This window comes from Schistocerca nitens, chromosome 1 (genome assembly GCF_023898315.1).
Source record: "Schistocerca nitens isolate TAMUIC-IGC-003100 chromosome 1, iqSchNite1.1, whole genome shotgun sequence".
Lineage (NCBI taxonomy): Eukaryota > Metazoa > Arthropoda > Insecta > Orthoptera > Acrididae > Schistocerca > Schistocerca nitens.
The window spans coordinates 301,545,049-301,563,683 of record NC_064614.1 but is presented as its reverse complement, the minus strand read 5'-3'; the positions used below and the strand labels follow the sequence as shown (position 1 = coordinate 301,563,683).

General features: G+C 43.0%; 1 protein-coding gene and 1 non-coding gene across 2 annotated transcripts in view; both read left to right on the top strand.

Moving 5' to 3' along the window:
* The window catches only part of LOC126235528 (RNA/RNP complex-1-interacting phosphatase), a gene marked incomplete at its 3' end in the record, with an annotated part of 492,423 nt that overhangs the window by 462,581 nt on the left and 11,207 nt on the right, over positions 1–18,635 (top strand). Inside the window, exon 8 of the mRNA XM_049944250.1 lies at positions 7,587–7,633. Coding sequence (XP_049800207.1) covers positions 7,587–7,633 — 47 coding nt within the window. The remainder of the gene's footprint in view (positions 1–7,586; positions 7,634–18,635) is intronic.
* Trnat-agu (transfer RNA threonine (anticodon AGU)) lies at positions 17,793–17,868 on the top strand. The gene has a single exon. It is a non-coding gene; the product is annotated as a tRNA-Thr (tRNA).

Genomic DNA, 18,635 nt, shown 5'->3' with positions numbered 1-18,635 from the left:
CATTGTTTCGAGATGCTCATTGACTAAGCAGTTCAACTATGCTTCTTAGCCCCATGCTGTGCTCACCATTGGATACCTCTAGTCCTACACCTGTTGCCATTAGCAGTTAATTTTGTGTTTGTGTGGTAGACAATATGTGTATCACTGAATGACAGAAACATCATTGGCCTTTTTGACATTGCACACAATGGGTTCCTTGTGAGTGTGTACCAATTTGTCTGTTGAGTTTCAGTGTTGTGTGCTTGTTATACGTGTATAGTGATAGTGGTGTTGTTGTTTGTGTGTGTGTGTTTGTGTGTGTGTGTTTGTGTGTGTGTGTTTGTGTGTGTGTGTGTTTGTGTGTGTGTGTTTATGTGTGATGGATGGATCTATGGATCTCTGGTTTTATGTGGTGCTTTGTTTTTTATGTTTATATTTTTATAACCTTAGAAATTTAAAAGACAGTAATAGAAAAGGAAGACATAATAAGTGACCAAACAAACATTAGGAACCAAACCTTATATAAAATAATTAAACATATCTTCTGTTATTTGTATATAAAGTAGAATGTGTGTGTATATGTCCAAGGTCTCCTCCCAAATCCTTGGATCCATTGCACCCAAAGCTGGCAGGGAAACAGCAAGCCTCATGAGTATCAGCACTATGCAGTGTATAAGCTCCTAGCTCCAGTAGGAGTGGCGATATAGGGAAAACATGTCTTTCCCAGCACCTGCCTTATAGGCTGCCTGAATGACAAGAATGTTGTGTGAGAGTAGTATCAGGCTGCTAAATCAACCTGGTTTGCTAGAGAGCCTACACATATGGGCAAAAAACGGTTTTCCAGGCCCCAATATGTAGTTTGCCCTGCATGACAGGCATGTTATTGGAGTAGTATCTTCCTGCTTTATTGAACTGTGTTGCAGGGGCTGCACGAGCCGATGAGGATAGTTGGGGACAGGTTGTGAAGTATAGAGGAGGGGATGGACAGAGTGAGGGGGAGGAGGAAATGGACAAAGAGATGACAGGAAAGGGAGATGCATGAGGAAGGAGTACTAGATAAAGCCACACCACAAAAATAGTGTCACATAAATTAGACAACAGACCCAGCCGAGATCACCCAGCACTGCACCGTAGCAAAGCAAAGACACATATTAGCTCTCTCTACACACATACACACACAACAGTCGAGAAACATACGCACAGAGCAGTTAGCAGGCGCTTTCACAATCAACAAAAGACGAAACCATCCTGCAGCATGAAAACAGATGACTCGACGGCAATGGATCTTCACAAAGTAAAAACGTGAATATACTTCAATTAGTGAAAGTGCTGTGTGCATAAAATCTACTAATTATGCATATAATAACATGAATAATGAAACAATAAACCTTGAGTAAAGATTATGTTTTAATACTGTATATAGTAGTAATTTAATGCACGAGAACTGTCTGTGGTCCTAGCAAACAAAATTGTAAGAAAGATCATGTAGTTATAGTGACCGCTGAAGATGATTAATAAAATAAAGCTAAATGTATCTGGTCTTAACACGACTTTTATTACAGTCGCAAAAGACGGTATTAACCTACATAACTTGTATAACTGCGACTGCGGAAAAAAATCATAAAACAAAGAAGACAGCCTGCGTAATTTAAATCCATTCCGTTGTGATGTAGTGGATTATATTCTGGGGCAATCAACCTCAAGCAAAGGGTTATTATTGTCTGAAAAAGGGTAACTACCATCATGAACAGAGCCCATCCCAGACACTCCTGCAGGCGTTTATTTAAACAACTAAGTGGCACTTGCCAGAATATGTCAGTACATTCTCTCACTGACATCCTTCCTTGTTAAAATGCCAACAATATACAGATTGAAATGTGCGTATCATGAGCAGAGATTGACTCTCTTTCTTCTATGTGAAGGGATCACGCCTATGTGTGAAACTAACGAGGATTAAGTTCTAAAATGCAATGATTTCCTTGCTGTAATTTCAAATGCGCTTGCAGGAAGACTTTAGTAAGCGGATTCTTGAGATCGGCGTCCATTGGCCCACAATACTTAGAGCAAAGTTCGATCGAATGAACTGCTAATATCTTGCCAATTCTTAAAAGAGTATCTAATCATGGTGTAGCGTGCTATTTTCTGATTTATTGAAAGCAACAAAAATTTCCAGCTAGGTCTAAGACAGCCTTGTTTGCATTGTTAATGTGAGATTCATGAGTAACGGTGTCAGACATTGAATTTGTCACATTCACTCTGCTAATGGTGGCTATGATAATCATTTAAACAAAGTTTTGTTAGCCGGCCGCGGTGGTCTCGCGGTTCTAGGCGCGCAGTCCGGAACCGCGCGACTGCTACGGTCGCAGTTTCGAATCCTGCCTCGGGCATGGGTGTGTGTGATGTCCTTAGGTTAGTTAGGTTTAAGTAGTTCTAAGTTCTAGGGGACTTACGACCTAAGATGTTGAGTCCCATAGTACTCAGAGCCAGCCAAAGTTTTGTTACGTATACAGTGCTGTCGCATGTACGTCAAAATGGATGTTTGTGTCAGGTCTCGGGAAAAACATTATTTAAGTGTGTGTTAGATACTTCTAGAAGCGACATTAGCAATATTTCAGTTCTATCTTTGCCGTGCAATTTGAAGAGACTCGATAATGTTTAGAGCAAGGTTAGTATAAAATGCAAAATTTCAGAATAATCAATAAAAGAAGGGTCTGTGAATTTGAACTCTAGTAAATAAAATGCATTTGTACATTGAACGAGCTATCGATTAGTATGGATGAATGGAACGAACCACTCCTTTTTCAAGCGAGAACAATGAATTGTCATCACAGCGTTGTAACTTTTCCTGATTGTTCAGCGTTACGTTGTGTTTTACTGTCACCGCTAAACTTGTTCTCGGAAAGGCAAGTAGACACTACGGATACATAACATGGAAGTGCCACTTTGTTTTCAAAGTCAACAGTGAAATGTGTTGAATCGACTTTGCGAAAGGGTTACCAACGAAACCACGAGCCGTTAGTCACCAGTGGGATCTCGGAATTAAGTTGTTCACGTACTTACAAAAGTGACTATGTAATTTCGAAAGAAATTCATGCAATTGGTATAGGTTGATAAAACGCCACCACGGGCAGAGAAAATAGCTCTACACCATATACTGGTATTTCATAAACATCAACAGAAGACGTTAAATTGAAGCTCTTACACTCGGTCAAGATGCGACTCTTAATATATTCTGTAAATGAAATTGAAGACGCGAGAAAATACGTCTACGCTGTTGCACAAAAGTGAGTAATGATAGTACAGCTTACATAACTGCATCTACAGGGTTTGCTGTATTTGAACTACGGTGGAGTTAATTTCGGGAAGTCGGTTGGACGAGTTTTTATTTTTGATATTTTAATATTTATTGCCCTGTCGCCATGTAGCGTTTCTTGTTTTGTTATGTGGTAATTGTCATACAGCGTTGTTTTGTTTTGTTAGATGATATTCGCCACGTACTTAGTTTTGTTTTCAATTACTTGAGTAAACATAGCTGGTGCAAGATTGATATTCGATGAAAGAGAGCAGCTCTGAAGTAGTACATTAAAACGAAAATATTAATGAGGTTTAACGTAAATGGCGAAATGAGTTCCGAATAGAGCCACTGGCACATGTAACAGTTCCATCCATTCTAGACAAAGTTAAAGCCGAAGGCTGTGATACAGATGTGCACAAATATCGATCTGGACAACCTGTAACAGCATCGAGTTCAGGTCACCATTTACAGCTGTGAGACAATGTGCCCGTGAAACCAGCGTGAGTCGCTCAAGTGTTCAGCGCATTTTGAAGACTGCGAAGTGTAGGTGTTACATCCCCAGATTGTTAGCAAAGAACTATTGACGACCTAGCGATGGCGGTTAAAGCTGAATCAACCAGTTTTCGATTTATCGTTTTTTTTTTCTCACCAGCTTCATCTGACTATTACAACCGCTCAAAATCGCTGGTTTCTGAAATAACCGATTTTCGGTTTTTTATTCCTATTATTTCCTGTAATAAGTGTGGAAATCGAACAAAGATTGAAGAATTTTGACATCTCACATTTAGAAACATAGAATCAAAATATTAAATTAAATAGACAAATAAAATAAAACTTAATCCCTGCATCGTTCGCTGCTTTTCTAGAAAACTGATAAGTGATTCAATATTACAAAATACTTACCAGTATTATCCTGTTGAGTCCAGTTTTTTGAAACTCTGGCCAAACATCATGTTGTAATCGGGAATCCTACCACTATTTGGGTATTCTATTTGGATATTATGAATACTCTGTGCTAAAGGATGAAGACTGAAGTTGAAGAACTAAGTTTTTCGTGTTAATTTGTCCGTTTCCACGGATTGCAAGCAGATAAAGACATTTAAACGTTAAATTTTTAATTTATTATTGTTTTTCTTACTGTTACCGCTGATGATAGCCGAAGTAGAGAGGATATAAAATGTAGACTGGCATTGGCAAAAAAAAAAAAAAAAAAAAAAAAAGCGTTACTGAAAAAGAGAAATTCGTTAACATCGAGTATATATTCAAGTGTCAGGAAGTCTTTTCTGAATGTATTTGTATGGAGTGGAAGTGAACATGGATGTTGAACAGTTTAGACAAGAAGAGAATAGAAGATTTTGAAACGTGATGCTAGAGAAGAACGCTGAACATAAGATGGGTAGATCACATGACTAATGAGGAGGTACTGAAATTTGTGGCACGATGTGAGTAGAAGAAGGGATCGATTGGTACGACGCATTCTGAAACATCAAGGAATCACCAATTTAGTACTGGGGGGTAGGGGGGAGGAGGGAGGTAAATGTCGTAGAGGGAGACCAAGAGGTGAATACAGAAAGCAGATTCAGAAAAATATAGGTGGCAGTAATCACTCGGAGATGAAGAGGCTTGCACAGGATGGAGTAGCATGGAGAGCTACATCAGTCTAGTTTTCGGACTGATGACCAGAACAACAAGAACAACAACACTATTACATAAATTCCTTGCTCTTATTATTTCATACAAATTTCAGACAGATCTTCAATCTTTTAAAGAAAATGAAGCATTGCAGGTCATTGTCGTGTCACTTCGTAAAAGTATTTCCACACTAGGATTGGTGCCATTCTGCAATACAACTAATGTCCGGCGACGACAGCAAGTAACTGCCGTAGACTACAGATGGGGGCAAGTCTTGTACACTGTGTTACACGCTTACCTTAAACCACGACACATGGCAAAATAGACGTAATTGTCTCAGCAATGCAGTACCAATTCTTATGCCATGTGTCTGTTCCTCGGTTCTGTCGGCTATTTGTAGTAAAAGAACAATAATTGCTTTTCCCCTTCCCTAAATTAACTCAATATTTCAGACCAATGAAAATTAAACGAATAAATATTACTCCTTTTTAAAAAGATTTATTTAAAAAGGAAAAAAAAATATTTATGTTACTATGGCAAACCGATATTTCGGTTTTTTACTCGGTTATTAGTAAAAAAACTTAAAAAAGCGCCTGCTGCAGCCGATGTCAACCAAATACCGGTTATTTAGAACCGAAGTACCTGTATCGGATTTAACCGGTCAGTTTTTCCCATCCGGAGAACGACCCAGATCGTAGAATTGAGTACTGCGAGTGGCTTAATGGCATGGTGTGCAACGATGGAGTGTTGGCAGGTACGTTTGTGAGGTCTGACGACGCGCGATTTAAACTCAGCTATACAGTAAACCGCCACAGTTGCGTCTGCTGGGCCGCCGCAAATCCGCACGTCAAAATGGAATTGACACAGGAGTCACTGTGTGGTGTGGTTTGTCGTGTCGGGGTTTGATTGGGCCCGCTATTCTTTGACGGCACCGTTACCAATGACCTTGAGGTCCGCAGCTCGTGGTCTAGTGGCTAGCGTTGCTGCCTCTGGATCGCGGGGTCCCAGGTTCGATTCCGTGCCGGGTTGGGGATTTTCTCTGCCCAGGGACTGGGTGTTTGTGTTGTCCTCATTATTTCATCATCATTCCTGACAGTGGCTAGATTGGATTGCGTAAAAATTGAAGCTTTGTACGGGCTCTGATGACCGTGCAGTTGAGCGCCCCACGAACCAAACGTCGTAATCATCATCAGAACCTTGAGACTTTCAATTTACCTGGCATCCGTCAGTTGTACTTTTACCTATGGAGAACACTAAATGTCGTTGTTTATGGACAAAAACCAATTCGAACACCTACACGGAGTTCAATACGTGAACTTTAAGCTACACTTTCAACGAAAATAAGGCGTTTCCGGCTGTTAATTTCGAAGTTACAAACCGTTAAACAATGTATACATTGAAACTTCCTGGCAGATTAAAACTGTGTGCCCGACCGAGACTCGAACTCGGGACCTTTGCCTTTCGCGGGCAAGTGCTCTACCAACTGAGCTACCGAAGCACGACTCACGCCCGGTACTCACAGCTTTACTTCTGCCAGTACCTCGTCTCCTACCTTCCAAACTTTACAGAAGCTCTCCTGCGAAGGAGAGCTTCTGTAAAGTTTGGAAGGTAGGAGACGAGGTACTAGCAGAAGTAAAGCTGTGAGTACCGGGCGTGAGTCGTGCTTCGGTAGCTCAGTTGGTAGAGCACTTGCCCGCGAAAGGCAAAGGTCCCGAGTTCGAGTCTCGGTCGGGCACACAGTTTTAATCTGCCAGGAAGTTTCATATCAGCGCACACTCCGCTGCAGAGTGAAAATCTCATTCTGGAATGTATACATTTCTTGGGCCACTGTGCATAACCTGTAATGCCGTTCCAATTCTAAAGTAACAGGAAACAGATTTCGCAACTAGGCAGCTACGCCGTCTGTGGTATAGTGATTTCACGCTACGCATTTCCTTCTTCAAATTTCGATGTTTTACTTGAGTACTTCGACGTAACAGGATTATCAATTACGTTCCGCTTATAAGTAGATAGATTGGCGATGTACCTGAGTGTTTAATTGACGATAGCTTTTAGACACTTTCTGAAAGTGGACTTTTCATGTCCTTTTGAAATTTGTGGGGTTCAGTCAGCGAAATATTCTGTTCATTCGTTGCTGTACAAATTAACAACTGCTGAGACTTGTATATTTGTGTTTGTCATACTTAACAATGGACGTATTTGTAAAAAGTAGTAGGCCGGCCGGTGTGGCCGTGCGGTTCTAGGCGCTTCAGTCTGGAACCGCGTGACCGCTACGGTCGCAGGTTCGAATCCTGCCTCGGGCATGGATGTGTGTGATGTCCTTAGGTTAGTTAGGTTTAAGTAGTTCTAAGTTCTAGTGGACTGATGACCACAGATGTTAAGTCCCATAGTGCTCAGAGCCATTTGAACCATTTAAATAGTAATAATAAGATTAACCAACTTTGTCCGCTGTAGTAGAAAACACAAATCCCATTATGGCAATATGTATGTTGTAGTGTATCCAAGATGGAAACTTAGCTATAAGTTGATTTTTTATCTCAAAACTATAGCATCAATGTCTGATACAGAAATCAGACATCACACTATATTTGAATGAAATAAGAACTGTAGCTCTGTGTGCTGTATGTAATTAAACTTTCTCTAAAGGCTCGATCTGACATTCTGAACGTTTTCTTTCCAGTTATATGATACGTCGCATGGGGTTCAAACCAGAAGCAGCAATATCAGGTGAGTTACGCAGACGCAGACCGTTTCGTGGTGTTGCTTTGGAGGCAAAATAAGAAGTAAACTTCGTTTTTTAAAGCCAATATATTGCTGGAAAGAGAGCAATGAGAGAGACGTTCAGTGAATTTGAAAGTAAAATTTTGTCAGCCAATCTGAATAGAAACCCTGAGAGGTTTTGGTTTTATGTAAAATCAGTAAGCTATTCGCAATCCTCTGTTCATGCACTCAGTGACCATACTGGCATGGAAACTGAATATAGATAGATAGATAGATAGATAGAAGGCCGAAATACTGAATTCGATCTTCCGAAATTGTTTCACTGCGGATCTTAACACGGTCCCTACTGTCAGGCCAGGCGTCGTACGAACGTCGAAGTGGCAGATATTGAGAAAACGGATCGCTGAATAGAAAAACTACTACAGACGCTTAGCAGTGGAAAGACGTCACGGCCAGGTGAGATACCTATAAGATTCTACAGAGTTTACGCGAAAGAGCTTGCTTCCCTTCTAGCATCGGTAATGGACGATAAATAGTTTGGACAAGAAGAGAATAGAAGCTTTCGAAATATGGTGCCACAGAAGAATGTTGAAAATTAGATAGGTAGATCACATAACGAATGAGGAGGTATAGAATAGAACTGGGGAGAAGAGAAATTTGTTGTAAAAGCTGACTAAAGGGAGGGATCGATTGGTAGGACACAGGCATCAAGAAATCACCAATTTATAACTGGCGGGAAGCGTGGGGAAGGGAGGGGGTTACCAAGGATGTGCGATAGGTTCGTTACTGTTTACGAAGCATATAAACGATCTAGTAGAAAGCGGCGGAAGTTCTTTAAGACTGTTTGCAGGTGATGCAGTTGTCTATAAGAAAGTAGCAACGCCAGAAGACAGGGTCGACCTACAGGGGATTGATCAACGGTGCAGGCTGTGGCAGTTAATCGCGAACATTGGGAAACAAATCCGCTGCAGCACTACTACTCTACTGATGACTAACTTCTAGAAACAGCAAAATACCTGGGTGTAACTATTCAGAGCGATCTTAAGTGGAATGACCACATAAAACTAATAGCAGGAAAAGCAGATGATGTACTGAGATTCATAGGAACAATCTTAAGAAAATGTAACTCATCTGCGAAGGATGTGGCTTACAAGGCGCTTGTTCCACCGATTGTTGAGTACTGTTCACCAGTCTGGGATGCTTAACAGGTTGGATTGATAAGAGATAAAGAAGATCCAACGGAGAGGTGCGCCTTCCGTCATGGACCATTTAGCTGGCGCAAGAGCGTGACAGAATACTCAACAAGCTCCAGTGGCAGACGCTACAAGAGAGGCGTTGTGCATCACGCTGAGGCTTGCTATTGAAATTTCGAGAGAGCAGTTTCCAGGAATAGTCGGACAACATATTACTGCATCCCACATACATCTTTACAAAATTCCAGAAATTAGAGCTAAACAGAGTCTTACCGAGAATCATTCTTCCCATGCGCCAACGGGGAAGGGGAGATCAGTAGGTGGTACCGGAAGTACCCTCCGCCACACACTGTTACGTGGCTTGCGGAGTATGATGTAGATGTGGAAGACACTGGTTTCGTGGAAGTAAATAGAGAGCTAGAGGCTTTCCGGTAGTAATAAGAAGCGTTACAAGCACTTGGTATGTGTGAACAAAACTGTGTTGTTGTGGCCTTCAGTCCAAAGATTGGTTTGATGCAGCTCTCCATGCTACTCTACCCTGTGTAAGCCTCTTCATCTCCGAGTAACTGCTGCAATTTACATCCTTCTGAATCTGCTTTCTGTATTCATCTCTTGGTCTCCCTCTACGATTTTTACCCCTTCCCTTCCCCACGCTTCCCGCCACTTATAAATTGGTGATTTCTTGATGCCTGTGTCCTACCAACCGATCCCTCCCTTTAGTCAGCTTTTACAACAAATTTCTCTTCTCCCCAGTTCTATTCTATACCTCCTCATTCGTTATGTGATCTACCTATCTAATCTTCAGCATTCTTCTGTAGCACCATATTTCGAAAGCTTCTTGTCCAAACTATTTATCGTCCATGTTTCACTTTCACACATGGCTACACTCTATACAAATACTTTCAGAAGCGACTTCCTGACACTTACAAGGGGAGGTCACGACGTTTGGAACGCGGATTTACTTGAAACTTAGTACACTCATAGTACTCCATTAGGACAACAAAATGTGTAAGCAGTAGCACGTACTTCTCAAGCGTTATTGAGAAAATCGCAAGATAATTTCGGTCGTCAAAAATGTACCTGTGCGTTGCCATTTTTACCATGAAGCGGCGGCAGCCGAGTGGTTAGCGTTCAAGCCCCGTAATCGCTGGATCGAGTCACGTTCGTCAGTTTTATTATCACACTCATATTCTTTACTATTTATATTACAATTGATATAATGGGAAAAATACGTGTAATCGGATTTATTAAATTTACAATGTTATTTGGCAGTCTTCAAATTTTTATTATCACAAAGAATATAATATTCATAACTATCGAGTAGTAAATTTGTAGATGGCTGCCTCATTTGTGTTCTTCAGATGCAGAAAACTAATACCGTACAATACTCCATTTTTATCAGTAGACGTCGCAGTTTTGTTTGGGCTCCTCTAGCGGTGTGCTACGGTACTCTGGCGTGGGGATTTCATTGTGCGCCTGAGCTGCAAACATATGCATGCGAATTAACAGATCAATTAATTATGTAACTTCATTTTTTCGAGATGATAACTCTTTGTAAACCTTTCATGTTGTCTCTTGGTCTGATATGAGTGTAACTGTGTATTACTATTGTTGCTCTTGATCGCTTTTCTCGAATGTCACAAGCACATGATAGTGATGGTGATGGTGGTGATGATGATGATGGAGAGAAATCTTCAGATTTAAAAGTAACTTGGAGCGTACCCCAAGCGAGTGTTTAGGGTCATTAGTTTTCGCAGTATTATAAATGACCTATTGGATAACTTCGGAATTTCCATGAGACATTTTGCGGATGATTCTGTTTTATACAGAGAAGTCGACTCGGAATAAAATTGTAATGAAAGGCAAGATGATGTGCAAACGATCGACACTTAGTGCGTCGGTTGGCAATTGGTACTCAATATAAAGAAACGTAACGTATTGCGCATAAACAGGCAGAAAGTTCCATTATCGTGTGATTGTACGAATACAGAACAATGACTGGGTGTGGCTACATTCAGTAAATATCTACTGGTGTATGTATGTAGAGATTTTTAGTGTGACGCTCAGATAAAATTAATCACAGATAAGGCGGATACCAGAGTGAGATTCGTCGGAAGAACTTTCAGGAAGTGTAGTCCACCCACAAAGAATGTAGCGTACAAAACACTCGTACGACAAATACTTGGCGAAATTTCGTCAGTCTGAGATCAGTACGAGATAGTTGATACAGAACATACAGAAAATCCAAACAAGGGCAGCGTGTTGCGTTACAGGGGAGATGGTCAGCCAACTCCACTGTCAGGTGCTGCAGGAGACACGTATTGCGTCACGGTGTGGCTTACAGTTGAGGTTCCAAGAGCGCACGTTCCTAGAAGAGTCAGCCAGTATGTTGTTACCTCCTACGTATAACTCACGAAAAGACTATGAAAGTAAAGTTGGAGAGGTTCTAGCTCAAGCGGAGGTTGAAAAACAATCGTTCTTCTTACGGACCGTGTGCGGCTGGAACAGGAAAAGGGGGGAAATGAAAATTGTACAAAAAACACCACACACCACTCACCATAAGGTTGCTGGCGGAGTATAGTTGTAGATATGTCCACTTGTTTTTTTAGTGCAGTGGTACTATTGTAAGGTTTTGGACCCTTGAGGGTGGGATGAGAACAGGAAATTGGTGGAATTAAGAATCTTGTTGCAGTAGTCGAGCGATTTGATTCAAGAATTAGTTTTACGATGAAGGAACTTAACTTGAGGAAATTTGGAAAGAAGATATCTTTATTTTCGCTCAAATCTGTTCGGTAGTTTTGAAGAACCACGAACTTCGAGCAGCTTGACCCCGTTCCATATCTCTCGGAACGACGATATGTCGGAAGTGGAACAAGAAATGGAACGGCAGATGGCAGTAAGAAATTATCCCTACCACGCATTCAACAGATCTTGTGAAATATTTATGTAAACTGCCGTAAAAAAGTTTTGCACTGTTGCATATCTGCGAATGTTCGTGGTCTGTGCATCAACAGGAGCGTGAAATAAAAGATTGTCCCTAATGAAACTAAAAAATAACTATACTGTGGAATAAAAGTATAACAATGACAAATATGAGGGTAGCGTCTTCCAAAAGTACACGTTTGAACTTCTGTAAAGTGAAAATTTGCTGCTCGGTAACAAAATGGTTCAAATGGCTCTGAGCACTATGGGACTTAACATCTATGGTCATCAGTCCCCTAGAACTTAGAACTACTTAAACCTAACTAACCTAAGGACAGCACACAACACCCAGTCATCACGAGGCAGAGAAAATCCCTGACCCCGCCGGGAATCGAACCCGGGAATGCTCGGTAACATTCAATACCATGTTGCTCCATACTGCATTCTTAAACGCTCAAGCCTGTCCTAAGACTCACTGCAAATTTTCAGCTGGTCCGACGGATGCGCATGTGGGTTCGTGTCAGCAGACACTGCAGGCTATTCCATTGGGTACACTTCTGTCTCCTGAACAAGGCGTTCTCGGAATGAACGTGGTATTGTCGTGCATTATCGTTTTCAGAGACTATCCCATTGCCCAAATGTTGACTTTAGTGTTGGACAGTAGGTGACAAGAGCCTGTCCCGATAGTGCACATCCATCAAATTACCCTGGATGGTGACGAAAGGCGTTCGACATCCGTTCACGATACTGCCTCAAAACTATGGCATGCCTAGCTGTGAATTGGTAGCTGGTAGTTTCTACGTTCGTCTACGGCTAACATCAAGAGCTAGACAAATCCTGCACTCGTCCGCAAAGAGAACCTGATGCCCCGGCTCCAGATTACACATTCTCTTGCCGACTTACTTCGCGTATCATGTAGTTGGGGGCGGTTTTTCTTGTTCGTTGGATCCCACTTTTCTCCAAAAACGGAGATAACTGTTCTGTTGCGTTGTCCTCGGTGTACCTGCTAGCTACAATGAACTGGTGGTGTTGACCACGGGCGACCATTACAAGGCAGATTCCATTTGGAACGACTCACGATAGCAGCTGAATGTTCTAATGACATCTCTGTGGTGTGCATGAACTCTGTGGGAAACTTCCCTTGCTATCAGTTCTTGTCGTCTTAAGGTGCGTTTTCACCTGTGTGCATTGCGGCTAGTCGCCGTGCGGCTGCGCTAGCTCAACACGCAGATAGAGGCGTCCAGTGTGAACATAGGTGTGAATGGAATCACTCGTGTGTACATGCTGTGGAAAAGGCATGCACCTACACGCGTGCATCTACGTGCGAGGGCGGCAATCGCAACTGCACGGGGCTAGGCACAAGGCGCACGGGTGTAAACGCACCTTTATAATGATAGTCCGAAAACTGTCTGATCTTAAAATGGCCCTTCGAGACATGTTGAGAGACTGGACAGTGTACACATTGTTCCGCTTAAGACTATGCTAATCATGTCATTCTCGAGCAGTAAAGAATGTCTTTTTGCGAGAGTACTTAAATTCTGTGTAGAGTTACCGACTGTACGTAATTGGTACACACTATGTGATCAGAAGTATCGGGACACCTGGCTGAAAATGACTTACAAGTTCGTGGCGGCCTCCGCCGGTAATGCCGGAATTCAATATGGTGTACCTCGCGCCTTACTGTCATAGTACTTGCAGTGGATCCTGATGAAGTTTGGAATTCGTGTCTGGATAGATGTCTGCCTATTACACATTACGACTCTGCCTACTACACCTTAAGACAGCTTCCACTCTCGCAAGCATATGCTCAGTCAGGTGCTGGAAGGTTTCTTGGGGAATGGTAGCCCATTCTTCACGGAGTGATGCACTGAGGAGAGGTATCGATGTCGGTCGGTGAGGCCTGACTACGAAGTCTGCGTTCCAAACCATCCCAAAGGTGTTCTTTAGGTTTCAGGTCAGAACTCTTGTGCAGGCCTGTCCATTACACGGATGTTATTGTCTGGAACCACTCCGCCACAGGCCGTGCATTATGAACAGGTACTCGATCGTGTTGAAAGATGCAGTCGCCATCCCCGAATTGCTCTTGAACTGTGGGAAGCACGAAGGTGCTTAAAACATCAGTGTAGGCACGTGCTGTGATAGTGCCAGCCAAAACAACAAGGAGTGCAAGCCTCCTCCATGAGAAACACAACCACGCTATAACACCACCGCCTCTGAATTTTCCGAATTTTATTGTTGGCACTACACACACTGGCAGCTGACATTCACGGGCATTTGCCATATCCACACCCTACCATCGGATCGCCACATTGCGTACCGTCACTCCACACAACGTTTTTCCACTGTTCAATCGTCCAGTGTTTACGCCCCTTACACCAAGCGAGGCGTCGTTTGTCATTTACGGGCGTGATATGTGGCTTATGAGCAACCGCTCGACCATGAAATCCAAGTTTTCTCACCTCGCGCCTGACTGTCATAGTACTTGCAGTGGATCCTGATGCAGTTTGGAATTCGTGCCTGGATAGATGTCTGCCTATTACACATTACGACTCTGCCTATTACACCTTAAGACCCTCTTGAGCTGTCGGCGGTCTGTACGCTTTTGTGCTGTACGTGTGGCTTCACGTTTCCACTTCACGAACACATTGGAAACAGTGGGCCTAGGGATGCTTAGGAGTGTGGAAATCTCGCGTACAGACGTATGACACAAGTGACACCCAATCACCTGACCACGTTCGAAGTCCGGAGCGCCCCATTCTGCTCTCTCGCGATGTCTAATGACTGCTGAGGTCGCTGATATGGAGTACCTGGCAGTAGGTGGCAGCATAATGCACCTAATACGAAAAACCTCTGTTTTTGGTGGTGTCCGGATACTTTTGATGACATAGTGTAATTGTCTTCGATGCAAATGGTACATTCAACGTTTGTTTTAATCACGACACGATATTTTCGATAGGACTGAGTGAGTGCTTCGCAGCACAAGTTCTGTGCCAAGTGTACGTTGTCCTCCGGCGTCCGTAACATTTCTGTTTTGGACCTTTGCCACCACGTTTGATCCACCAGAGGCAATCTACAGTAGAACCTCGATGATCCGACCTCGGATGGTCCGACTCCCTGGGAAGTCCAACCGTGCCATTTCCGTTGTTGTTTGTTTGGACTTGTCAGTGACTCATCATCCGCGATATGGATCAGTAGGCAGTTCGATGAACCCTCTGCCAGGCACTCAAATGTGACTTGCAGAGTATCGATGTAGATGACCGATGATAGATGCGGTAGTTGGATCACTTTTAGTACAAAATAATTTGTTCCTAAGTCAATCATTAAATAAGTGCACAGAAGTTTTGTAAGTTAATGACAGTGTTCTTCCTGCATATTACAGAGTGTAAAACTAAACTATGGCGTCGACTAAACGTGCATATGTGACACTGTCTTTGGCGGAGAAACTGAAAGTACTTGTAAGGACAGACAAAGGCTTGTCTTTTCAAAACATTGCAAGTAAGGTAGGGGTTGGCATAACAACTATTGAAGACGGAGAAAAATCGCTTGCTGCACAAAATGAGTCGATTGTGTGTCAGTGGAGTAGTGTAATTAGGTATGTAGAGTTGTTAAACTTTCACTCATAGTAACAATATCTTACCGTACGATACATATTTACAATACAGGCACTACTGTAAGTTGTCACTGTTTTAACATATTTCAAGCAGTATTTTCAGTTGATAATTAAAGTTGTACCGTACCGTATTATGATGTCACGGGTCAATAAGTGCTCCTCTGATAATACGACCTATTTTGCTTTCCGACCATGCTCCCGTCCCCATAGGGGAAGATTTAGCGACCTTCTGCTGTACTTGTTTTCTGAGGTATTGCCTGGAATGGAAATCTGTGCAAACAAATTATTTCGCGAAGACACAACAAGTAATTCAGATTCTGCCAGAGAACATTCTGCAAGGACGCTCGGAACACGGAACGTGTGTTTCGAGGTTAGACTTAAATAGGTGTGCATTTCCAATACGTGCTGCGAAGGCGTCACATTCCACTCGAGGAGGAAAAAAAAAGGTAATAAAGACAGCTCCGTGTGCTGATTGGTGCCAAACTTGTTAAAGGAAGCCGTGCGCGATGCTCCGGCAGGTAGGGGCGGTGCAGCATGGGAAAGGTATGTGGGCCATCAGCGGCGCTGCTTTCCACGCGCCTGCCGCGGCAATCTCGCGGTTAGCCGATTGCTGCGAGCCGGCCGACCGCAAGAATGCCGCACCGCCTGCCCGGCCGCCGGCCGCCGCCAAGTGCGTGAACTGCGCGGGCGGCGCCTCCAGCGAGTCGTACGACAGCCACTTCGCCGTTTAAACTAAACTTCGCTATGGTTTTGCGTTTGGTGCATACTTCGTAATACGCTGCTGCATTTGAGGTTTATCTAACATGTTGAATTTTTCTGTAGATTTGGGTGGAGGCCTCTGTCTCTCACCAATCTCGATATTGTAAAGCTGATCATGTTTAGCAAACTCTTTTGCGATCGTGCGCGCCAGTGATAAAGACAGAATAAAATATGAACAACAATCCCCATAGCCGGCCGTTGTGGCCGAGCGGTTCTAGGCACTTCAGTCAGTAACCGCGCGACCGCTACGGTCGCAGGTTCGAATCCTGCCTCGGACATGGACGTGTGTGATGTCCTTAGGTTAGTTAGGTTTAACTAGTTCTAAGTTCTAGGGGACTGGTGACCTCAGATGTTAAGTCCCATAGTGCTCAGAGCCATTTGAGCCATTTTTGAACAATCCTCATATTTTATAAACGATTTGAGACCGAAATGAGATTTTAGAGAATGATAGCACACAAAGAGGAGAGTATTTGGACATATGCTTCTTGTGAAAAACTTCATTATCTAGTGTATTATTTCATTAACTACAGACGTTTTAGATGAAAGAACGTAATGTTTATGGGCCATCGATAGCTGGTGAGGAAGAAATGCTGTGGATTTTGGAACAACGTATGTGAAGACATTATACATTTATTTTTATACCAAAGGAGTTCTTTTTCATAAGCCGTTGACCTTACGTTTCCTCACTTAATAAACCACTGCTTCAGAATTCTCTTGCAATTTATTCTGCACAACATGTTAATGACGTGGCATTGTGTAAATTCCGTTGTCTTTTGCCAAAAGAAGCAAATCTTAATATGACAACAAGAGAGATTGAGATTTTACTCATTCGCCACTCGTGACGCTTCTATGAAAGTTACAGGTGGATAACAAGCCAGGCGAAAATAAACCGCTGCTCTTGTTACACTTCCAGCGGAATTCCTTTTAGATACTAACCAAAACAAAGATGACAGATATTCTGGAGTGGTCACCATGCAAGAACGGGATTGATGGGCTCCACTTAAATACGTATTTACGAAGAATGTGAGCGTATGCTTCAGTCTAGAACGACACCTACCCTCCAGCGCCGGCTATTCCCCTATAGCGCCTGCCCGTAACCCTCAGCACTAAGGCTCTCCCCATGTGTGACCTGCCTATGCGCATCTACCGGTCACTATTGTGCGAGCACTCAACTGCTTTTTTTCTGATAACACACTACTGCCAGCCTCCTTTTATATTAGCTGGTCCGCATCACGTGGCATGTAGTAGTCATTTCCATATTACGTAAGGGTGTCCGGATATAGTGTATATTATATCCGGCAGTAATATGTTGCTGGCCGGTGTGGCCGAGCGGTTCTAGGCTCTACAGTCTGCAACCGCGCGACCGCTACGGTCGCAGGTTCGCATCCTTAATCGGGCATGCATGTGTGATGTCCTCAGGTTAGTTAGGTTTAAGTAGTTCTAAGTTTTAGGGGACTGATGACCTCAGCAGCTAAGTCCCATAGTGCTCAGAGCCATTTGAACCACAGTCTCGCCTAGCGCCACTATCCGCTATCCCCGTCCATGTCCTCCAAGCTCGCTACTTTGAAATTCCCACAGGAGGTTGAACGTAACTGTGCGGATGCACTGAATGCTGTGGATTTATTGCCTGTTGAGGCGAATTAGTTGCATGGATGGGTAGTGTCAGTTCTTTGGCACATGTGTCCTGGTGGCACAGTGGTTAACGCAACTGCCTAGTAAGCAGGAGGTCCCGGGTTCGAATCTCGGTCTGGCATACATTTTCACTCGTCGCCGCTAATCACGCATAAAGTCCCGCTAAAGCTGACACCAGTAGTTAAGGCCCTTTCCTTTCCTTTGCCATCCCCCGCCTCATTCAGTTTACTGATATGTACCGCATCTGCGGATTCCGCGTGCTGTCTATCCGAAAGAAAGGGCATCGCGCTTTCATTTAACCCATTGGCTTCTACAGCCGGCCGCAGTTTTAAGTACGTTGTTGCATTGCCGACTGTGAGAAGGGCCGAGCAACTATAGCTTCTTCTTAGTGTTTTATCTTCCTTGTTAGTAGATGGCTAGACATTTTGTATACCATTGGACAGCTGAGAAAACGATCTGTTTAGCAGTGTGTAAAGCACCCGATTTCTTTCCATTTTTTGCGAATCGTAAGCAGCCGTTTTCAGGTTTGGCTAGGTTTGCGCCTCCCACCCCCAGCCCCCCTACCGAATTCCATCAAGAAAACATCCTCCATAAACTGGCTAGTGTGCAAAGCAAGGAAGTCGAAAAGTAATACACGCCATGACAGTGAGAAATATGTAGTGGCGTTGCACGTGGCTGTATTTTTTGGGATATACCACGCCCACCAACAAAAACTTCTGAAACAGTATTATCTTAACTCCTTTTCAATACATAGTGAAGGAAGATTTATAAAGAATTCCTATAAAAATTGTATAATTTTGGGAAGAGTGTGGAAGACAAAGTGTGGCGATTTTCGTAAATATAAATAGTAAATGCAGGCTCGACTATGGGGAAAAGTATCATCGAGTCAGTA